The sequence below is a fragment of the Polyodon spathula genome, chromosome 17 (genome assembly GCF_017654505.1).
Source record: "Polyodon spathula isolate WHYD16114869_AA chromosome 17, ASM1765450v1, whole genome shotgun sequence".
In the NCBI taxonomy this organism is placed as follows: domain Eukaryota; kingdom Metazoa; phylum Chordata; class Actinopteri; order Acipenseriformes; family Polyodontidae; genus Polyodon; species Polyodon spathula.
The window spans coordinates 23,406,938-23,427,945 of NC_054550.1; the positions used below are offsets into that span (position 1 = coordinate 23,406,938).

At 38.0% G+C, this 21,008-nt stretch overlaps 1 protein-coding gene across 1 annotated transcript in view; it reads right to left on the bottom strand.

Annotated features, from left to right (window-relative positions):
- Window positions 1–7,372: 7,372 nt before the first annotated feature.
- mthfd1b (methylenetetrahydrofolate dehydrogenase (NADP+ dependent) 1b) overlaps window positions 7,373–21,008 on the bottom strand; it is a 37,282-nt gene continuing 23,646 nt past the window's right edge. The window contains exons 20-28 of the mRNA XM_041276372.1: window positions 20,561–20,672; window positions 19,745–19,884; window positions 19,023–19,064; window positions 17,616–17,716; window positions 16,371–16,548; window positions 15,155–15,262; window positions 14,394–14,546; window positions 8,111–8,212; window positions 7,373–7,507 (exon numbers count right to left, since the gene is read on the bottom strand). Of these exons, the coding sequence (XP_041132306.1) occupies window positions 8,123–8,212; window positions 14,394–14,546; window positions 15,155–15,262; window positions 16,371–16,548; window positions 17,616–17,716; window positions 19,023–19,064; window positions 19,745–19,884; window positions 20,561–20,672 (924 nt within the window). The 3' untranslated portion in view covers window positions 7,373–7,507; window positions 8,111–8,122. The remainder of the gene's footprint in view (window positions 7,508–8,110; window positions 8,213–14,393; window positions 14,547–15,154; window positions 15,263–16,370; window positions 16,549–17,615; window positions 17,717–19,022; window positions 19,065–19,744; window positions 19,885–20,560; window positions 20,673–21,008) is intronic.

Genomic DNA, 21,008 nt, shown 5'->3' on the forward strand with positions numbered 1-21,008 from the left:
AGAAAGAAAGAAAAGGTTTACATAGCCACTCATCAAAAAAATAAAGAAAGTACTTGATGGGAAGTTTTCAGTGACATTATGCTACTCCGTATCCTTTAAGCAAGACGCAGTGGCAATGACTATTGCTATATTTATTATTTTGTTGGTCCTACTTTGTGTCCATTTTTAAAAAATGCAGACTCCATCTTAAAACAAAATCAGAATCTTTAAATAATAATTTATCACATCTCACAATGCTAAACAACATAACGAATACTGAAGTTGTTTATATAAACAAAAATAGGTACACAAAAAAAAAATTCTTAAAATTGCACAATTGGGATTCAATAAACATGGGGGGGAAAAAAAGAGCAATACACAAGCTCATTTCTGCAAATATACCCTATGGTAGTTCCATTAAAGATGAAACACTGTCTTATAATTTCATTTTTGTCCCTCACTTGTCCCCATCTTACAGCTCTTGTCCTTTAGTACATCATGTTCAGCTGCATCTGTAGTTTAAGATGACTGTGGGGCAACAATCTGCCCTGGGGCAACACACCCCAGTCACTTGCTTATCAAATCAACAGAGAAAGAGTCTCTTCACCAAAGCATTGAAGATGAGTGTAGCTAAGTTCAACCAGTATGTCTATGTATTTCTATTAAATCTCCTTTAAAAAAAGAGAACACTATAGAAGAAAATGTTGCTTCTACAAAATCACTGTTTGACTGTGTCACTCCAATGGTCTGCTTTTTGACCTACTGCACAGAAAGTGACCCTTATACAAGTTTTCTATAGTAAAAGCATAACAACGTATAACAGAGCACAGTGAAAGCAAGAGAAGTATGGCAAACATGGTAGGACATATTAAAACCATGGGAAAAGCATTGGAAAACTTCAAAACTAGTATTATATAGTAAAAATATTTAAGGCAATTCATTCACAACTGTTGATTTAATTTCCAATACAGTGTTGGTCTATATATGACAACAACCACATCTCGAACCCAGTCACTAATACTTTGGTGATATCAGGTGAAATATGGCACCATTCATCCATCACAGCAAGTGCCAGTTCAGCAGTGGATCGTGATCTGTTGACTCTGGCCCTCAGGTGGCGTGCCAAGACATCCCACAGTGGTTCTATTGGGTTTCAGTCAGGTCTCTGGGCTGGCCACTACACATTTTCAATGTTGTTGTCCTCGATCCAGTTCCTAACAGACACAGCAGTATGGCAAGATGCGTTGTCATGCTGGTAGATGTAAGGGCCCTCACCATAGTATTGCATCAAAGCTGTGCTGCAGCGTTGTCCTACATGGGACTATAGGATGAGGCATTCATCCTTCCCTTCTCTACAACCAAGAGACTCAGGCCATACCATGAAAAACAGCCCCAAGCCCCCCTGCATCTACAATTTTTAAAAAGCTTAGGTCACTAGCCACATATGAATTGGCTGCACTCCTGTAATATGTTCTTACAGTTTTTGGGACAGCTGGGAAATGTAATTCTGCCTGTGATGGAAATACATAATTGAATCAATCCGAACAACAACTTCACAAGGTTTTCCTTATGGAGGACAAGGAAAGGACACAGAACTCTAATACTTCCTTTAAAATAATGCAGGTCACTCTTTACTTCCACTACAGCAAAGCATGTCAGGTAGAAATGTAATAAAATGACTTTGTCTTGTCAAAGTAAATGGTGTTATTCAAATATAATAAAAACAGAAAGTTAGGTCTTGTGAAGGACCACTATGATATTTGACTTTCTTATAATGCACTGATAACTGTTGTAGCCAGAAGTTAAACTAATGAGGAAGACTGTTTGTAAATGTTGGATTCATTAATTTGTAATGAATCACCCCGATGAGTCACACATGCTTGTGCTGCCATCTGACTCACTGGTGGCTTGCAGAAATGTATACCATTAGGATACTATTAGTGTACAACTCTTAACATATCATATCAAAACCGTTAGCAGACCATTGTTAATAAGCAACATGATGGACTTTGAACAAACTTTGTGCAGTCGTCAAGATATGACTAATAGTCTAATTGCAGCCACACTGACATGGCATCATGGTACTGTAAGGGTTATTGATTCTAACCAGTGAAAGGGTTTTGGTTTCATACTGCAGTTTAGTTTTCAGACAACTGATTCTAAATTAAAGCCTAGCCTTTTGTTTACAATATGGAGTAAAGGCACTGAATCATTTGTGTAATTAGCAGGCTTCTTTTAAATCAAAAGTTGTCAATTACACCTTGAATCTTAATATTGTGACCCAATGGTAACTTCAGTCAGTGTTAATGACCAGGCAGAACCATTGAAAATGTACAGAGTTTTAAATCATGAGTTGTTTAAAAACTTGAATCAAAGTCTGCTTTGCTGAATTAAAAAAGGGATTCACCTTTTCATTTTGATATAATTCATTATGAATTATTAAGTTCTGTAATGGTGCTCCCTATTATTTCATAAATTACACATCACAGGGGCAAGACTATATTTTCTACAGTATAAATGTTTAGAGGAAATTGTACAGATATGCAAGACTGTTCTGGATTGCACCAAATGTTATTACTAGTTCAAGGTTCAAGAAACAGACCTTTAAAACCTCTTTGATTAAAGCTCTATGAAGAGTAAGTCTGATGATGACTGATGCTGCAGTCTTACCTCTGTGGTATCTTTCTGCCAGTTGCTTATATCTGGGGTAGAAAACCGTGGCTCACCAGTCCATTATTGAATTAATCTTTAGTAGGGTCATTTAAATAATAATGTAACTGGTTGGAACAGTCTTACAATGGAATGGAACCCAGATACCCCAGGTCTACACCAGTAGCTGACCATGTACTTCAAAAGCCTTAAAAACAACATTTGGACAATTCCCTTAACCAACACTGTACAACTAATACTTGCTTTGAATAACCACTTATGTCATCATTTTAAAATTTATATTAATCTATTTTGCATATAAAACAATTCCTGTCTGTAAAAGTTAATTTTTAAACCACCAGTTAAAATATGCATTTTGGTATCCTTTAGCGCTTCAATGATTTAAACTCCAACTTCCACAATTCTGTGAAGACTTTAGTGACAGTGAATCCCACAGGAGAAAGACATCTCCACTGCAGAACTTAAACTATTGAAAATACCTGCGAGCACAAACTACTCAATCATCAAGAAATGGAAGATGCATTGTACCACCAAGACACTGCCTAGATCAGCCCCTCCCTCCAAACTGAGCAGCTGGGCAAGGAAGAAACTGGTGAGGGATGCCACTGTGAGGCCAACGCAACTTTGAAAGAGCTACAGAGTTCATTGGCTAAGATGGGAGAAAATGTGCAACAGTCAACAACATCCAGAACACTTCACAAAAGTAGCCTGTATGGCAGGGTGGCAAGAAGGAAGCCATTACTAAAAATAAGCCATCTCAAAGCCTGCATGGAGTTTGCAACAAAGCACCTGAGTGATCCTGCAAAAATGTGGCAAAAGCTGTTGTGGTCATACGAGACCAAATTGGAACTTTTTGGTCTAAATGCCAAGCATTACGTTTGACGCAGACCCAACACATCTCCCAGTCAACACCATCCCTTAGTCAAGCACTGGAAAGCTTGTTAGGATTGAAGGAAAAATGGATGGAGCAAAGTACAGGCAAATACTAGAGAAAAACCTGTTTCGGTCTGCTAAAGACTTAACTGGGATGAAAATTCACCTTTCAGCAGGACAATGATCCAAAGTACAAGGCCAAAGCTACACTACAGTTGCTTAAGAATAAGAAAGTGAATGTCCTTGAGTGGCCCAGTCAAAAGTCCTGACTTGAATCCTATTGAGAATCTGTGGAAAGACTTGTAAACTGCTGTCCATAAGCGATCCCAAGCAACCTGAGAGCTTGAGCAAATCTGCCAAGAAGAATGGGCACAAATTGCACCAAGCTGGTGTGCGAAGTTGGTAGAGACGTACCCAAAAAGACTTGCGGCTGTAATTGCTGCCAAAGGTGCTTCCACCAAATATTGAGTTGATGGGTCTGAATACTTATGCAATCAACATATTTCAGTTTTTTCTTTCTTTTTTGCTGACATTTACTGTAACTTTTCTTACCCTTAGAAGTCTTCAGTTTGAGCATTCAAGTTTTGAATAAAATATGAAGTTTAAAAAAAAAAAATGTGTGTGCATCATTTTGTAATTTCACAAAATGGAAGACCATAGGAATGGTCTGAAAACTTTTGCAAGGCACTGTATGTAACGACTACTGTAAAACAACGCTTAAAAAAAAAAAAAAGAAAAAAAAAAGGACCAATAAGAAACTATCAATTCAGTCGTCCTAGAATTGAGCTGCACAACGAGACTGTCTTGATGGTTATATGGCCAGTGCAGCTACTGGACTGATGCAGAGCCAGTTGCACAGGCAGCAACTAGAATACCCTTTGTCATGAGATTCTGCTTTCCCATTATTGTTACCGAATAGAAAATGTGAACAGGTTTATCTATGTAGCTAAACTTTAGCAACACTACAGCCACAGCAACAAAACCCTTTATCATTCACACCCACCCAGAAAGTGATTCAGGGAAGGTTTAGCAATAGTTTTTTGAAGATTCGTGACAGGATACAAGTCCAGCTGAAGTGCTCTCTTTGATGTGGAAATTGCACAGTTGCACTCAAAAAATAATGTATTCAATAACCAGAATACAAAAATAAAACAAAATAACTTGTTTTTATATAAAAGACTGGGTGACTGTTATTGAGCAGTACTTCATAAGGCAGTTGAAGCAGTGTCCAGGCCACACAAAACACAGAATAAACCATGAGGCACGACTAGACAATCTGTAATCTTCTAGATAACTGCACAATGTTTGCCTTCTTTTACAGACCCTTTAGTACAGGACACTTAATTTTAACTGGCCCAGCAGCAGAAATGTTAAAGCAAGAACTGGCTGGTAAAACTGACCGATGAACAATCAAAGAGACCTTTTTTTTCTCTCCAGTGGTGTACTTAAGTCATGAATCCAAAGCAAAATGTTTCTACTTTCCTCTGCTTGGTATGGTGGAGAAAATCCTGAAAGAATCAAAAGGTACACCAATGGCAGAATTTCACAATGAAATACACAGGGAAGTATTTGGTGAAAAATACAGCTTTTAAAACAAAAAGCTTTTAACTTTTTAAAATATTAGTCTTTTTTCAAATAGCAGTGTGGCAAAGTGGTGAATATGTGCAGCTGAGTGCAGTGCAGAGTGGATGATTCACAGGTGCAAGGGTGTTTATTAGTGATTATAATGTCCAGAGCCTTCTGGCAAAACCTGCAAACAATAACAATGATGGAAGTGGTACAGCGGCGTGTATCACTCCTGTTTGTAAAATCCCACGTGTTTGACCTACAACGAAAAAGTCCTGTCTTTTTTCACCCACACAAAACAAACACAGACACAGTTCCGACAGTGCGTGATTTTAGTGCTAGTGGTGCAAAGACAGTTCCTGTAGTGCAAAAGGCGACTTGTGATATCCGGGTTTACGCTGGCCTGCGACTGCAGCTCCGGATTGCGTTTAGTATTCTTTAGTGACAAGACAAACACCACAAGACACACAGTGTTAGTAAACAAACTGACAAAACACTCACGGCTTTCAGTCTCAATAATACGGGCTCCTTCTACGTCCCCTATTTATATTCTCGCCCACGATCCCTAGGTTAACGAGCGCATCCGCTCCTCCAATCCTCGGATGCCACGCCATCTACCACCCGGGTCAGTGAGCTTGGGTGCTGTAGCTCCGCCCCCTTCCTAAATGGCCAACTTCCACCTACCCTATGGAATAAATTGTCTTGCCATTTGTTTAAGGTTACTCTGTTCCTTCTTTCTAGTACCCTCACAGGTCGGAAAGGAGATCTAACACCAAGCGTTGGTCGATCTCTATCACAAGCAGGCACTGTTTAAATATATTTCATTTACAATACCCATGATTAAGGACGTGTGCTGTATCACTTCAATGCAGTCCGAGAAAACAAAACACTTAAGTATTGTATTTACGATTGGAACCAGATGTTATCAACTTATAAAATTACATTTTAAAAAACAGTCATCCACCATGCATCCACCTGTCGCAAGGATGTTGGATGATGCAAAATGACAACTATACCATGCTCTTCCCCATGGTCTACTGTTACTACCCCATAAGCAGTCAAGGGCTAAATGATGACCACCCACCTAATGTAGATATTAGAAGAATTCAGTCTTCAGTGTTCCCTATACAACACATCCATTAGCACAACTCTCATCTTTTTAAAAATAAAATGTCACCATGCACACTCATCTCATGATGGCACCTGGTATAAAAGTACCTGTACATATAAACAAGATGCAACCTCCACTTATAAAACTAAATTTGAAATGCAAAACACTATTTTCATCCCAATTATGGTAAATAGAAGGTTTTTTAAAGAGAAGAGACACTCCACTGCACACATCCTCTCAGCCTTGCCACTATAACAACCCAGTGGAGTTTCAAGTTCGACAAATATTCGCTCATTTAAAAATGGAGGAAAATAAGGACTTTTATTGCTAAACCCTGCAAATGCCATCCATTACAGAAAGAGAAAGATTCAGACTCTATTAGGGTTGAAGTTGATGATGAAGGTGGCGAGGAACACAGGATTTGAACCATGTCAGAATAAAGCAATGTCAACCTCCTAAAAATAGGAACAAAAACAAATCCCTAGCGGGAGGTCTTGGTTGCTTTTTCAGCACATTCACACAGTATGCAATAAGAACAACTTATCTAACTATTGCCCATTATAAGCATGATGAAAAAGGACAGTAAAATACACTAAGATGGATGAAGCTCCACTGCCTGAAATATCTACAATCATTTTATTAACAATCTCATCACAATGATATGTGGTTTAATGGAATTATTATAGTTAAAACATGTAATAGTGTCTGCGAAGTGTAGTCAAGAATAAAAAAAAAAAAATTTTCCCCTGTTGGCTATAACTGAAGTAAACTGATGTTTAGAAAGATCTACATGATAACCGTTGTTGCTTATGGCAACCAAAATGGTAGCTATCAAGTATGGACCACATTTCTACAGTCCCATTTTTTAATAACTTGTAACCAACATACCATTGACATTTAAGGCTACAGTACTTGGAAAACAAAGTGGCGGGCGCAGACAAAAACTTTAAAAGTATACCTTTTGTTTGCAACTCACATCTATAAAGGAACAAAAAAAAAAAAAAAAACACACAACATGGCTTATTGCCCTCAAATGCTTGAAATTATTTTGTTGTATTTACTCATTACTAAATCACAAAACAGTTTTGAACCTAATGACTTGTATTGCATTGCCAGGACAACATCCTCAGAGTTCCTTATTAAAGCAATAAAACAGACTCAAAACTGAACCGATAACAGGACCCAAATTTAATAAATGAACAAAAAACAAAAAAACATGAAAGCTCCTCCTGTGCCCCTGATCACAAACAGGAAATTGCTCCATCAGTTTTGATTGGGAGTCGTCTTGGAAAGACCTCTGCCCAGCAACTGGGAAAAAAAAAAAAGAAAATTAATCAAGTCCTAAAATCAAACTCTGAGAGGAACAGGCAGAATAACAGTGGGGGTTCTGAACTGCACATTTTAATTGAACAGCTGTTTAGTAAAACTATGGTAACACACTTCCCCTGCCTGAAAAAGCAAAAAAAAGCATCACAAGAATGTACGTCACCATGACGAATATCCACTATTTAATGCTACAGAAATAGTGCTGTTAAATTCTAATAATATAGGCAGTGACTTATCCAGGCAGGGTATATGTTGAGTCAAGTAGATAAAATGTTCTGGAAAATGTCCTCCCCACTGAGCAAAAGGTCTGTCCAATGTAAGTTTTAGCCACAGCATGTACATGTAAACATGTAAGCGAAATCTCTTTAGTACAGAAAACAGGGAAGGACCAACAGATGTGGGCTAACATGAATACAGTATTGTACCTTCACAAAGTATATTAGAAAAGTAAATGGATAGTGTCGCATGTAAAATGGTATTTAAGCTAATAATGGAACATGTATATTAAGGTAGCTTTAAAATTTGACCCCGCTTCTACCACTTGTTGCAGATGAACGTGTACGGCAAGAATTGTTCATTACTAACCTTTGATTCCATTTAAAACAGTCCGTTCACCTGCTCAGTCGTGGGATCCAGGTTAATGTCGTAAAAACACGGTCTAGTGGGAAGTCCAGGCATAGTACTCATCTAAAAGCAATGAGAAACACGTCAACCTGCAATGAATCAATGTGTCACACAATCGATCATCAACTGTAAGCAAGTACCACCAACTCAGACAAGCAGCCACTTAGTGATCACAGTCATCAACTACTGAGGCAAGCACATTGCAAAAATATAAATCCATAGCAACCTGATTTCATAGCAACACCCGATCACTTATTGAGGGGAGGCTTATTTAACTAGGATGGAATGCCTTCCGAGATCTGTGGACATTACAATATACAACACATTCTTAAATGTCATCAATAGAAACCTAATTAGAGTTACAATTACATTTTCAGCAGACAAGTCCTTCTTTAACAGCGATTTTGTAAAACTCTCAAGTAAGCAGTCAACGTATTCCGAGTAGCGGCTCTCCAGCCAGAGATTATCCAGCCAGGATATTTTTAGTAAACTAAACCATTAGATGTTAACCCCTACTGTGTCTGGTCTTGGTGAGATTCTGGATAGCACTGGGATGCACGTAATAGAAATACAAATGCTTTCTAGTTATATCCACTTCTAGCATGATGACTGAGGGCAACCACCCTGCACAGTATTCCATATTAAATTTAAAGGACAGCTGTCATAAATTATTTGATTGGATCTCTTCCGTACAATTGTACTTGGTTTTAACACTGTGGGGGGACAGGGATGGGAGACGGGAAGCACACACACTACAAGTTCTGTTTTACATTTTGAAGATGATTTTTTGTGTGATGTCAGAACAAAGCTTTGCTATTATTCCAACAAATCAACTTTAAAACCAGGCTATCTAGCCATGATTCAACCACAAAGCTAGTGAAGGGAAGGTCGTCAATTGCCGTAAATATTTAAGAGTTTTCCTAAAATTATTTTTACAAGCCAGTCTTATTCAGTGACTGATCCATATTGACAATTATCTTTACAAAGAGTAGCTGGAACAATAATCAAAGGGTGAAAGTTAATGAGCGTTAAAATAGGAGCTCAGAAAAATGAGACTACGGTAGTTATTCCACAAATGAGGATAGCGGAATAACCCCCAAACGGTTGGACTGGGTTGATCACGGCTATGAGGGGAAATAGGGAAATATGCACGGCACGGAGTATTCTGTTTATATAACAAGTACAATGATTGGAAAGTAACCAAGTATGTTTAAACCTGCAGTATACTGAGCAGCTGATATCAGCTAAATATTTGTGATTCACCCAGTCATTCTTCATTGGATTTGAATGATTCCAAGATAGATTCCAAAATGAGATCCGGTAATGATTTGATGCTAGATATTTCAAACACCTGAAATGACTATAATGACATTTTCTAATCCATCGTCAATAAATGAAAATCCCATTAGCATTTGTCCTATATTCTTAACTCAGTATGTTACAGATCAGACTACGTAAATTGACTCTTACAGGTTCACTAGACTCAGTACTGGAAACTTTTATAGGAGAACAGATGTTGAATAATAAAGACTCAGGATTGTGGTGTTGACTATACTGCCCAATCATATGCAGCGTTATCTCAGAGGGCTGCTAAAAAAGATAATCTTCCTGCTGTTAAAATGTGCAGTGCCAGATCCTTTTTCTACCTCCATCTCAATTATCACATTTTAAATGGCAGGCTGCAGATCCGGACAATAAATTCAATCAAAATGTCTGTCAATCATTGACTTAATACAGCCGTTTAATCTCACCTACACATGGCAAAAATCTTAACCTACAATGTAAATACTGCACAAAATTGTTCTAAATTGTCAAGCATTTATAATGCATTCAATAAAAAAGCAGTGTTCTTTATAACGTCTGTCAACGTGTCATTATAGCCTCCTACCTTTTAATGACAATGGGCGCGGATTTTAACAGCCTACAATTTACCCACAATTATAAATTTGCACGGCTCTTACAAACAGCTCTCAAGTATGATGATGGTTCCCTGTAGCAACACAGCTGAAGACAATGGCGGCTTCTATAAAAAGCGCAAATGAATTATGTTCCTTGTGAAACCATCTATCCTTGCAGAACAATGTAATTCTCAATTGCTCCTTCTGATTTGAGTAGTATTAACCAGGCTTACTAACTTGTGTCCATTTTCAACCACGGGGAATACTCAAAAAGACTACTGAAGCGGAATTTTTATAAGCGAGCAGGTTTTAGCAAGGACCACTAAATTTCACCCCCTCTAACTGTGTGTTAGTGAGTGAATACATCTGTAAACATCACCAGTTTGAGACACAGGAATGCCAGAAACCAGCTACAGAAGCAGACACAGTGGTTGCTGCAATATACTAATCTTGGTATATAATGAGCTAAGCAAAATAACAGAATATATATATTAACCAGTTTCATGCATTTAAATTAGGATTTTTTCCCCACTTATTTACACACCATACTCCACACTTATGGGGGAAAAAAGTTTTTATTGAGAAAAAAAAATATTAAATTAAATAATCAAATACAAAACTGAAAGATCACAATTGGACAAGTCTCCACCCCCTTGGGTTAATACTTGGTGGAAGCACCTTTGGCAGCAATTACAGCTGTGAGTCTGTTGGGATAGGTCTCTACCAACTTTGCATACCTATTTTGGCAATATTTGACCATTCTTTACAAAACTGTTCAAGCTTTATCACATTCCTTAGTGAGTTCCGATGGACAGCAATCTTTAGGTCATGCTACAAATTTTTGATTGGATTTAGGTCGGGGTTCTGACTGGACCACTCAAGGACATTTACCTTTTTGTTCCTTAGCTTTAGCTGTGTACTTTGGGTCGTTGTCATGCTGAAAGGTGAACTTCCCTCCCAGTTTCAGCATTCTTGCAGAGGGCAGCAAGTTTTCCTCAAGGACTTCTGTACTTTGCTCCATTCATTTTCACTTCTATCCTGACAATTGCCCAAGTCCTTGCCAATGAGAAACATCCCCATAACATGCTGCTGCCACCACCATGCTTCACAGTAGGGATGTGTTCTTTGGGTGATGCACTGTGTTGCATTTAGGCCAAAAAGTTCCATTTTAATTTCGTCAAACCACAAAACATTCTGCCACATGGCTACAGAATCTCCCGAGTGTTTTTCTGGCATACTTCCAACAGGATTCAAGGTGGGCTTTCTTGAGTAATGTTTGAAGGGACGGCCTGATTTAAGCAGGGTCTTGGTGGTGCCATACACCTTCCACTTAATTGTCTTGACCGTGCTCCAAGGGATATTCAAGGCCTTTGATATTTTTTTACACCCATCCCATGATCTATGTCTTTCAACAACTTTGTCCCAGAGTTCTTTTGAAAGCGCCTTGGTGTTCATGGTTGAGTCTTTGCTCTTAAATGCACTACCCAGCAGAGGGAACCTACAGGAACTGCTGAATTATCCTGAAATCATGTGAATCACTACAATTTAACATAGGTGGAGGCCATTTAACTTGGTGTGGGATTTTGAAGGTGATTGGTTACACCTGAGCTAATTTAGGACTGCTATTACAAAGGGGGTGGACAGTTATCCAACCAAGCTATTTCAGTTTTTTATTTTATTTTATTTTTTAAAATTAATTTTCTACACATTTCTAGAATATTTTTTTTTCACTTGGAAGTTGTGGGGTAGGATGTGTAGATTAATGAAAAAATAAACTATTTTAATTCCAGGCTATAAGGGGGTGTAGACTTTCTATAGGCACTGTATACAGGTTTATTAGTTAACATTAACCCGAATTTACAATTTTTCCTTTCCAGTCCGATGTCAAAGACGAAAAGCACAGGTCTCTAGTCCTTTTTTCTCCGGAAAAAGCAGAGAAAACCTTTCAATGGCTGAGTGAGACTGATAAGAGCTGAATGAAGTGGGGGGGGGGGGGGGGGGGGGGGGGGGGGCTCATAGCTCCATGCACTACAGAGATAAAAAGGACATAACAAAGGAGTTAGCTGCTTCTACATCCAGCGCTCAAAGAATATCACAGACACTTGCAAAGCTTTTTGAGATGTTATAGTAATAAAATAATGACTTGGATCTCATTACTGAAGAGTTTGGTGATAAAACAAGCTATCAGGAGATGATTTATCAGTATGCACGTCTATAAAGAGGTATGTGAAAAATACAGTGAACAAGGGGTGAGGCTTGGCTGGAGACAGAGCACTGAGTGTCCTTTTGCGATTCAATGCCTTTTAAACATGTTTTACTCTGAAAAAAAAAAAATTAAACAGCACGTGTGAAAATAAATTGGACCCGACACGCCTGACAAACACTGAATAAATGGACTGCAAAGGGTTAGTGATCTTTATTACTATTCTCCAGCACTAATCGCACTGCTTCTGCTATTCTCACCGTGTCTATCCACACACTGTCTAATCCTTCCGGTTCTTGACCTTACTTCCTGTCAAGTTATTAGGCATGGTGTCGAATTAAAAAAACAAGAGCCAGGATACATATATTTTATATGGAGAGCATTCAGGACAAAGACTGTTTGTCAAATTAAGTGAAGGTGTAGAGTTATCCACCAATTAATCGAGGTAGAAAAAAAAAAAAATAAATAAATAAAGTATATATATATATATATATATATATATATATATATATATATATATATATATATATATATATATATATACACACACATACACACACACACACAGTACTGTGCAAAAGGCAGGTGTGAAAAAATGCTGTAAAGTAAGAATGCTTTCAAAAATAGACATGCCAATAGTTTATATTTATCAATTAACAAAATGCAAAGTGAGTGAACAGAAAAAATTCTACATCAAATCAATATTTGGTGTGACCACCCTTTGCCTTCAAAACAGCATCAATTCTTCTAGATACACTTGCACACAGTTTTTGAAGGAACTCGGCAGATAGGTTGGCCCAAACATCTTGGAGAACTAACCACAGTTCTTCTGTGGATTTAGGCAGACTCAGTTGCTTCTCTCTCTTCATGTAATCCCACACTGACTCGATGTTGAGATCAGGGCTCTGTGGGGGCCATACCATCACTTCCAAGACTCCTTGTTCTTCTTTACGCTGAAGATAGTTCTTAATGAATTTCGCTGTATGTTTGGGGTCGTTGTCATGCTGCAGAATAAATCTGGGGCCTCCCTGATGGTATTGCATGATGGATAAGCATCTACCTGTACTTCTCAGCATTGATGAGACCATTAATTCTGTCCAAATCCCCAACTCCATTTGCAGAAATGCAGCCCCAAACTTGCAAGGAACCTCCACCATGGTTCACGGTGCCTGCAGACACTCATTCATGTACCGATCTCCAGACCTTCGGCGAACAATCTGCCTTCTGCTACAGCCAAATATTTCAAATTGACTCATCAGTCCAGAGCACCTGCTGCCATTTTTCTGCACCCCAGTTTCTGTGTTTTCATGCATAGCTGAGTCACTTGGCCTTGTTTCCACATCGGAGGTATGGCGCTTTGGCTTCCAGGAAGGCCACTTCTGACCAGACTTCTCCGGACAGTAGATGGGTGTACCAGGATGTCACTGTTTTCTGCCAATTCTGAGCTGATGGCATTGCTGGACATCTTCCAATTGTGAAGGGAAGTAAGCATGATGTGTCTTTCATCTGCTGCAGTAAGTTTCCTTGGCTGACCACTGCGTCTACGGTCCTCAACGTTGCTCGTTTCTTTGTGCTTCTTCAAAAGAGCTTGGACAGCACACCTGGAAACCCCTATCTTCCTTGAAATTTCTGCCTGGGAGAGACCTTGCTGATGCAGTATAACTACCTTGTGTCTTGTTGCTGTGCACAGTCTTGCCATGGTGTATGACTTTTGACAATAAATCTTCAGCAACCTCACCTTGTTAGCAGAGTTTGGCTGTTCCTCATCCAGTTTTATTCCTCCTACACAGCTGTTTCTGTTTCAGTTAATGATTGTGTTTCAACCTACATACTGAATTGATGATCATTAGCACCTGTTTGGTATAACTGTTTAATCATACACCTGACTATATGCATACAAAATCCCTGACTTTGTGCAAGTGTACCTAGAAGAATTGATGCTGTTTTGCACAGTACTGTGTATATATATATTATATATATAATTTGCTCAAGGAGCCAACTTCATTAAATAAATAAATAAATAAATAAATAAATAAATAATGGATTAATATTTTTGCAGTGTGCACCCACACACATTTTGAAAGCATATTTGAATTTAACTGAATCTCAGCACTGATATGGTAACAGTTAGCCCTTTTCTTACCGTGCCCACCAGTGGGTAGAGGAATCCTGCACCCACACTGGCCCTGATGTCACGGATGGGCAGAACGAAGCCGGTAGGCGCTCCTTTACACTCAGGGTTGTGGGAGAGGGAGAGATGGGTTTTCGCCATGCAGATCGGCAGGTTCCCAAATCCCTACAAAAAAAAGAAAAGATTAAATTCAATAAAATTAAGATTTCTTTGAATAATGGAATATCTAACCATTTTTAACTATTGCCTATTAAACAGTCTCAGTCAATCATACGCTAAAGCTGACTTAAAGCTACCTAGCAGGTAATAGCTGTTAAGTATATCTAATACTTAAATATAGGCTTCTTGACTAAAACTGCATAAAGTCAATATTGCATAAGGCTAATATTTATTTTAGAAGCATATGCTATATAGAGACATACATGCTGCATATGCAAGGTCTTTTACTCCTGAGGTAAAATAACCCAGTGTAACAGACTTCCTGAGAATAAGGCACAAACTGAGAACGTTCTTTTCGTGTTTTAAAATGAAAATCCACGTTTGCTGTAACTACACATTAGAGGCCTTCCCAGAAAATTGAAGCACACAACAGGTCAGATGTATGCTATGGCTTTGTGAGGTACAGTACAAACAATCACTTTAATAGTGGGGCAGAACTAAACCTAGAGGTCCAATGCTTAAACTGCTGGTCCACAGGGACACAGCTGCTGTTGTAAAAACACAAATCCAACTGTAGAAAACTTGTAACCCTCACCAGCCCACAGAGCACCCACCTGCTTGGTGTAAAGATCTGCTTTCTGCTGGGCCTCAGGAAGAAGTTCTATATCAGCAGCACCATAGATCTTCTGAGCAATGATCCTGATCTTGTCTATGATCGGCAGCTAATAAATAAATAATAACAAAGTATAATTCTATTTATATTCTTGATGATTATTACTAAAGTCAATGATGTACTGTAGTAATACAAAAGTATTCATTATTCGACAAATACTTTATGTCTCCGTTGAGGTTTCTGTTAGTATGACAAGTTTACAACCCACTAGCTAGGCTAACACACTGGGAGCCGGCATTCCAGATACAATAAATCAATAGCAAAGTTAAATGCATGTTGCCAATAGCAACGGACAATTAACTCCACTTGTAATTAATGAAATTATTTTTTTCTCCCTCACACATAAACCACCAGAGATCTTTTGAAATGCTCACATGTTTATTGCCATAGAAGACATACCATTACCACCCACCAATGTCATTAGTTTATGTTTGGCGGATTGAAACAAAGGAACCCGCTGAAATGTACTGACTCAAAAGTATTCAACCACCCCTGCTGGTTCACAGTGAGCAAGCTGTTATTTATATACAAAGAGAATATCTGAATGTTCGAACAAATGCTGCTTGAAATGAGAAGGTGGCAAAAATGAACAGAATTTATAAAAGACTATATCAAAAATATATCATGCAAAAAAATGCATAAGTGACATCAGAAATAAATATCAGACATTCAACTGTACAGAAGAGTGTTTCACTGCTTTCATTAACAGTACCAAACTTATGGATGCGCCACTTGGGAGCTCCAGTAAAGGCGCTCCATGTGGTTCAGGATGTGCCCTATAGCCCCCCCTCCCCCGGGATAAAAATAATAATTGGGCATTCCAAATTGGGGAGAAAACCAAGGTTAAGAAAAAAAAAAAAGTACCAGATAATAAGCTAATTAGCTAATAAGCTAATTTTAAATTAAAGAATATTTACATATTTACTTAGATTTTGAAATAATATTTGAATACAATAAGAAAAACCCACGTTTGTCCCTGCATTGCTTTGTTAGAATCATTTTTCTGAACCATACAGAAAATTCCATTAGTTATCCATTTTATACCATATTTTAGGCATTAAATGTATCTTCACTGGAACTGTACTTAACTATAATATACAGAAGTATGGCTATAAATCAGAAACTTGCCGAATCAGTTTTGGTGCCACTGTACTTACTTCAACATCATAGAGAAACTTGAAGTTACTGGGTGTCTCTGATGCTTTCTGTACAGCCTGAGCCAGAGCGACAGCCCCCTTCCCCCCCTCAGCCCAGTGAGTGCACCTCACAGCATCCACAGCCCCTGCTTCCTTAGCTAAACGACACACCAACTCCAGCTCCGCGTCTGTGTCAGTTCTGTATTCAATAAAGAGGCATTGCATCAGCCAGGAATCAGGGTATCAGGGCAGGCATACAAACCCAGAACCACACTGCAGGCCAGACAAAGACCAAACGAGTCTTTATTCAAATACGGTAAAAAACCGAGTATCCTGGGTATGACAGGAATTATAAAAGGTCATAGCTATGGCTGAAGGAGACCCCCAGGACAAACAATAAAGCCAGCCTGAAGGGAGGAATGTGTACACATACAAGACTATCTGCAGTGGAAATGTACCTCTAAATGAGCTTGTCTTTGCTGTGTTAGAAATGATTGACTTTTGTTATCCCAAATGTCACAATTATGATGAATTATGGTTCTGCTTTTCTGTATAGACTAGTGGATATAAGTCATTAGCTTAGTTTGTATATGGTGTTGCTATGGTTACAACAGTAAAAGTGTGTGAAAGATTGATGAAGCTGTTTTTTGTTCTTCACAACACAGACTTAACGACCATTCAGAAGCCAAACATTGGTGATCACACCAAAGATTTCAATTTTCATATTTAAAACTAAATCTTTGAACAGTAATGCAGAATTTCAAAAATGTATACTGACAGATATATTATATAATATATATAATATATATATATATATATATATATATATATATATATATATATATATATATATATATATACACACACACACACACACACACATATATATACAAGTTTTAAAATACACAATTCTGGAAAAACTGTGTTTTTGAATTGTATTCAAAACTGTATTTGAATTATCAATTGGTATGTCCGTATGCATGTTCTATTTTTTATTTTTAATCGATGTGTATGTATTATTGATTTCAATACTTAACCATAATCTTTTACATTAAACATGTTCATTTAATGATCATTTCATTCAAACGTAAACGTTATTTCTTCAGTCTATCTACATGCTTAATGTAGAAAGCATTATGTGCCTGAACTCCCAGCTACTGAAATCCAAGAAATCAGGATGATGGAACACAGCCTAACAATTTGTGACACTTCAGTCAGTTTAAGTGTTTTGGCAACAGTACAGATCCTAAATGGAAAGGCACTTACTTGAAAACATTAACAGCAACCACCACAGGCACCCCGAACGCCATGGCATTCTCAACCTGTTTCCGCAGGTTACTGCAGCCTTTCTCCAGCAGATCCAAATTCTGTGGATACAAAGGTTTGAGGTTAGGTATGTTACAGGGGATAAAAAAAAAAAAAATGATATAAAAGCAGCACTGGTTACTGCACAGGTCATTAATTCACTAGATATGCTTGTTGCAGAACGATTCAGCAGGAGCTCAAGGAAAGTTCAGAGAACACAGATGTAAAGTTTTTTTTTTTTTTCCTTCTTATTTTAGAAAGAACACCCTTGGCCTAGGTGTTTCCAATTAAATTAATAACCGGCTGGCGTTACCAGCCCTCAGGCTAACTGTGTGTGCCTTAAAAGTAATCTATGAAGATAGGCTGAAAGAACTGAATTTATTTACTGTAGTAGAACACAGAAGAATTGGGGGCATGACTGAAGTCTTAAATCTTAAAAAGGATTTGACAAAGTCAACCCTAACCAATACTTTATGTCCACCACAGAAGCCAGGACCAGAAGACAGTTGGAAATGAACTGGAAATAGCTTTAGTATAGAGGGAAGGAGAAACTTCTTGACACATAGTGGCGAGGGTACAGAATAGGTTACCTAGTCGTGCTGTTGACGGTGAATAAATTGGATCCTTTAAAAGACCATTTTGACATAGTTTTGACTTCTATCAGCTACTGGGAACCGGATGAGCACAGATGGGCCAAATGGCCTCCTCTCATTCATACATTCTCTTAGGTTCTTCTCCCTTTTTACTGATATGTCTCACTAGGGGTCAGTTTGATCAACCTCTATCCTTCCAGGATTAGTTACAATTGCAAAAAAAAAAAAAAAAAACACACATGATGAAGGTTTAATATATCTTTATAAATATTGTATATCATCTTTAACAGCTAAAATATCATAATATACTTTGAGGTATATTGCCCACCCCTACAATATGCTCCAACATAATCCATCTGTGGCTTATCCTAGCAGGGTATATGTTGAACAAATCCACCCCTTAGCGTAAACATCAATCAATATAAATGGAATTTCAGATTGCTCTAGCTCATTCCACCCTGCAACATATATACACACACACACAGCTGGCTGATAGCAAGGACATCCTAACCAATACAAATTGTATTTTTTTTTTATAGGTATGATATGCTAGCTCTCAGCCTGCAACAGAAACTTAGAAAACAAAACAAAGAACATGTAAACAAATGAATAATAAAATACCTGACACAGATCGTGCAGCACATGAATCAGCCACTTAGAATTCATATTGAACGTTTTAGCCTAAAACATGCGTTTACTGGTCTACTTAATGTTTGAACACAGTAACACATACTGAAACAAGTGACAAAAGGATATATTCAATTAAGCCAGTTACCTCCTCTGTATATTCCTTTTGGAGAGGCAGGCCTGCTGTGACCTATATGAAAAAAAAAAAGAGGTAATATTAAAGATATTCTTTTGAAAAGGCACAGTTTAGTCCCTAAGAAATACTTGTGTATCAGAAAAAAAATATATATATATATGTATTTTCACAACTATTGTTGCAAGTCTCTGATGCTTGCATAATAAGAAAAGCAACACAGAACTGAAACAGTGCTAGGTCTAGTGGTTCAAATACAGTAAAAAGCACTGGCTGGAAGGGTTAACCTCAGCTCATTTCAGTTCAGTGGGAATCTCTTACAGATGCACCAAACAGACAGACACATCAGTGCACAGCGAACGCTGGTGCGTATCTTTTAATAGAACACCTAGGGCACTACTTTGGAGGATTAAAGCTCATCTTACAGTGCAACTTCAGCAAGCAACTACTCAAAACAACATCTACTCCTTCCCTCAATCAAACTGATTCTTGTTAGTTTTATACTGTTTGTTTTATTTCTCCCACTGCTCTAAGATTGAAATTGGTTCTGAATTGCATCACATCTCCTAATTTGTGGTCTTTTAATTCAACACTTCTGGTATTTCCAATTAAACAGGAAGGTATCAAGTAGCTGTTAAAACAAGGCCTCAGAAATAACAAGAGCTTTCGAAAGAATACTAAACAAACAGTCTTAAGAAAGCACTTATTAAAATGTTCACGTGTAAGTAGGCACTTACAACAGGGCCGCCTCCGTGCATCTTTAGAGCTCTCACGGTGGCTACGAGGACCACCACGTGTGGGCGCAGGCCTGAGTACCGACACTTGATGTTGAAAAACTTCTCCATGCCAATATCTGCTCCGAATCCAGCTTCCGTCACTAGCAAAGAAAGCAGGTCAGTAAGAAATGACCACGTATCTCTTCAGAACACTATTAGATTCCTTTGTAGACTGACCAAGCCAGATCAGTTCCTGGCCTGGCCTACTCTAGGTCTCCATGTGCATTGTGTCAATTCATGTACAGAATGTGATCTGGACAGCACTAGTATTGGAACCTAAAAAAAAAAAAAGACATGTGTGCCAAATGTGAAAACGGAATTTCGAATTGTGTGGTTTATATCATTGATATGGACAGAGGTTAAAACTATGTTGCTGTGAAATGGTTATTTTTTTTTACGGAACACCACCGGTTTTGGAACTTTACTGATAGAATCAAAGCAGCTGAAGTGCCATGTGGGTATCAATAGTTAAATCATGAGCACTATACATTTTGTATTTATCTATCGGAGCAAAAATGTTATTTGAATTATTAAAAAAAAAAAAAAAAAAATTCAATAGTGCCAAATTTATAAATACTAAAATGAGTTTAGTAAGATCGATGGAAAGTGTTTCATTAAAGGAATGGTGCTCAGCTTCTGTCTATACACATCTCATTCTCTAATGAATACTGCTCTGAGATTTCATAGTGTAATTGTGTTGTGTTATGGTGTGCTTGATGAAACGTAGGACTGTGATGCCTGCTGAATTGGAAAACATACAGGTCTGAAGGAACCTACCTACAAACCCTTCAGGACCAACCAGCTTCAAGGCGATCTTATCAGCCAGGATGGATGAGTTGCCATGGGCAATGTTAGCAAAAGGACCGGCATGAACGAACACAGGTGTTCCCTTGAGAAATAAATAATTAAAACCAAAAAGTTATTCAGCCTTCATTCTAGATTTCCATAATACATGCAGTTACTCCACACACTAATCTATACAGACTCTTGCTAGTCACAAATGACCAATAGTCTGCTACCATAATCAAACCCTTTATGACAAAAATGCAAGTAACATAAAATAGGCCATTCTGTTATGGTACAGATTACAATCAATACTGTGAACAAATCAAGGTCAGTGTAATTTAAAGTTTGAATGCACAGATCTTAAAGTAGCTTCACATGCCATGTTGTTATCCCTGGCCTGTATATGATGATGTCTACAATCTACAGGAGTTCTACTCAA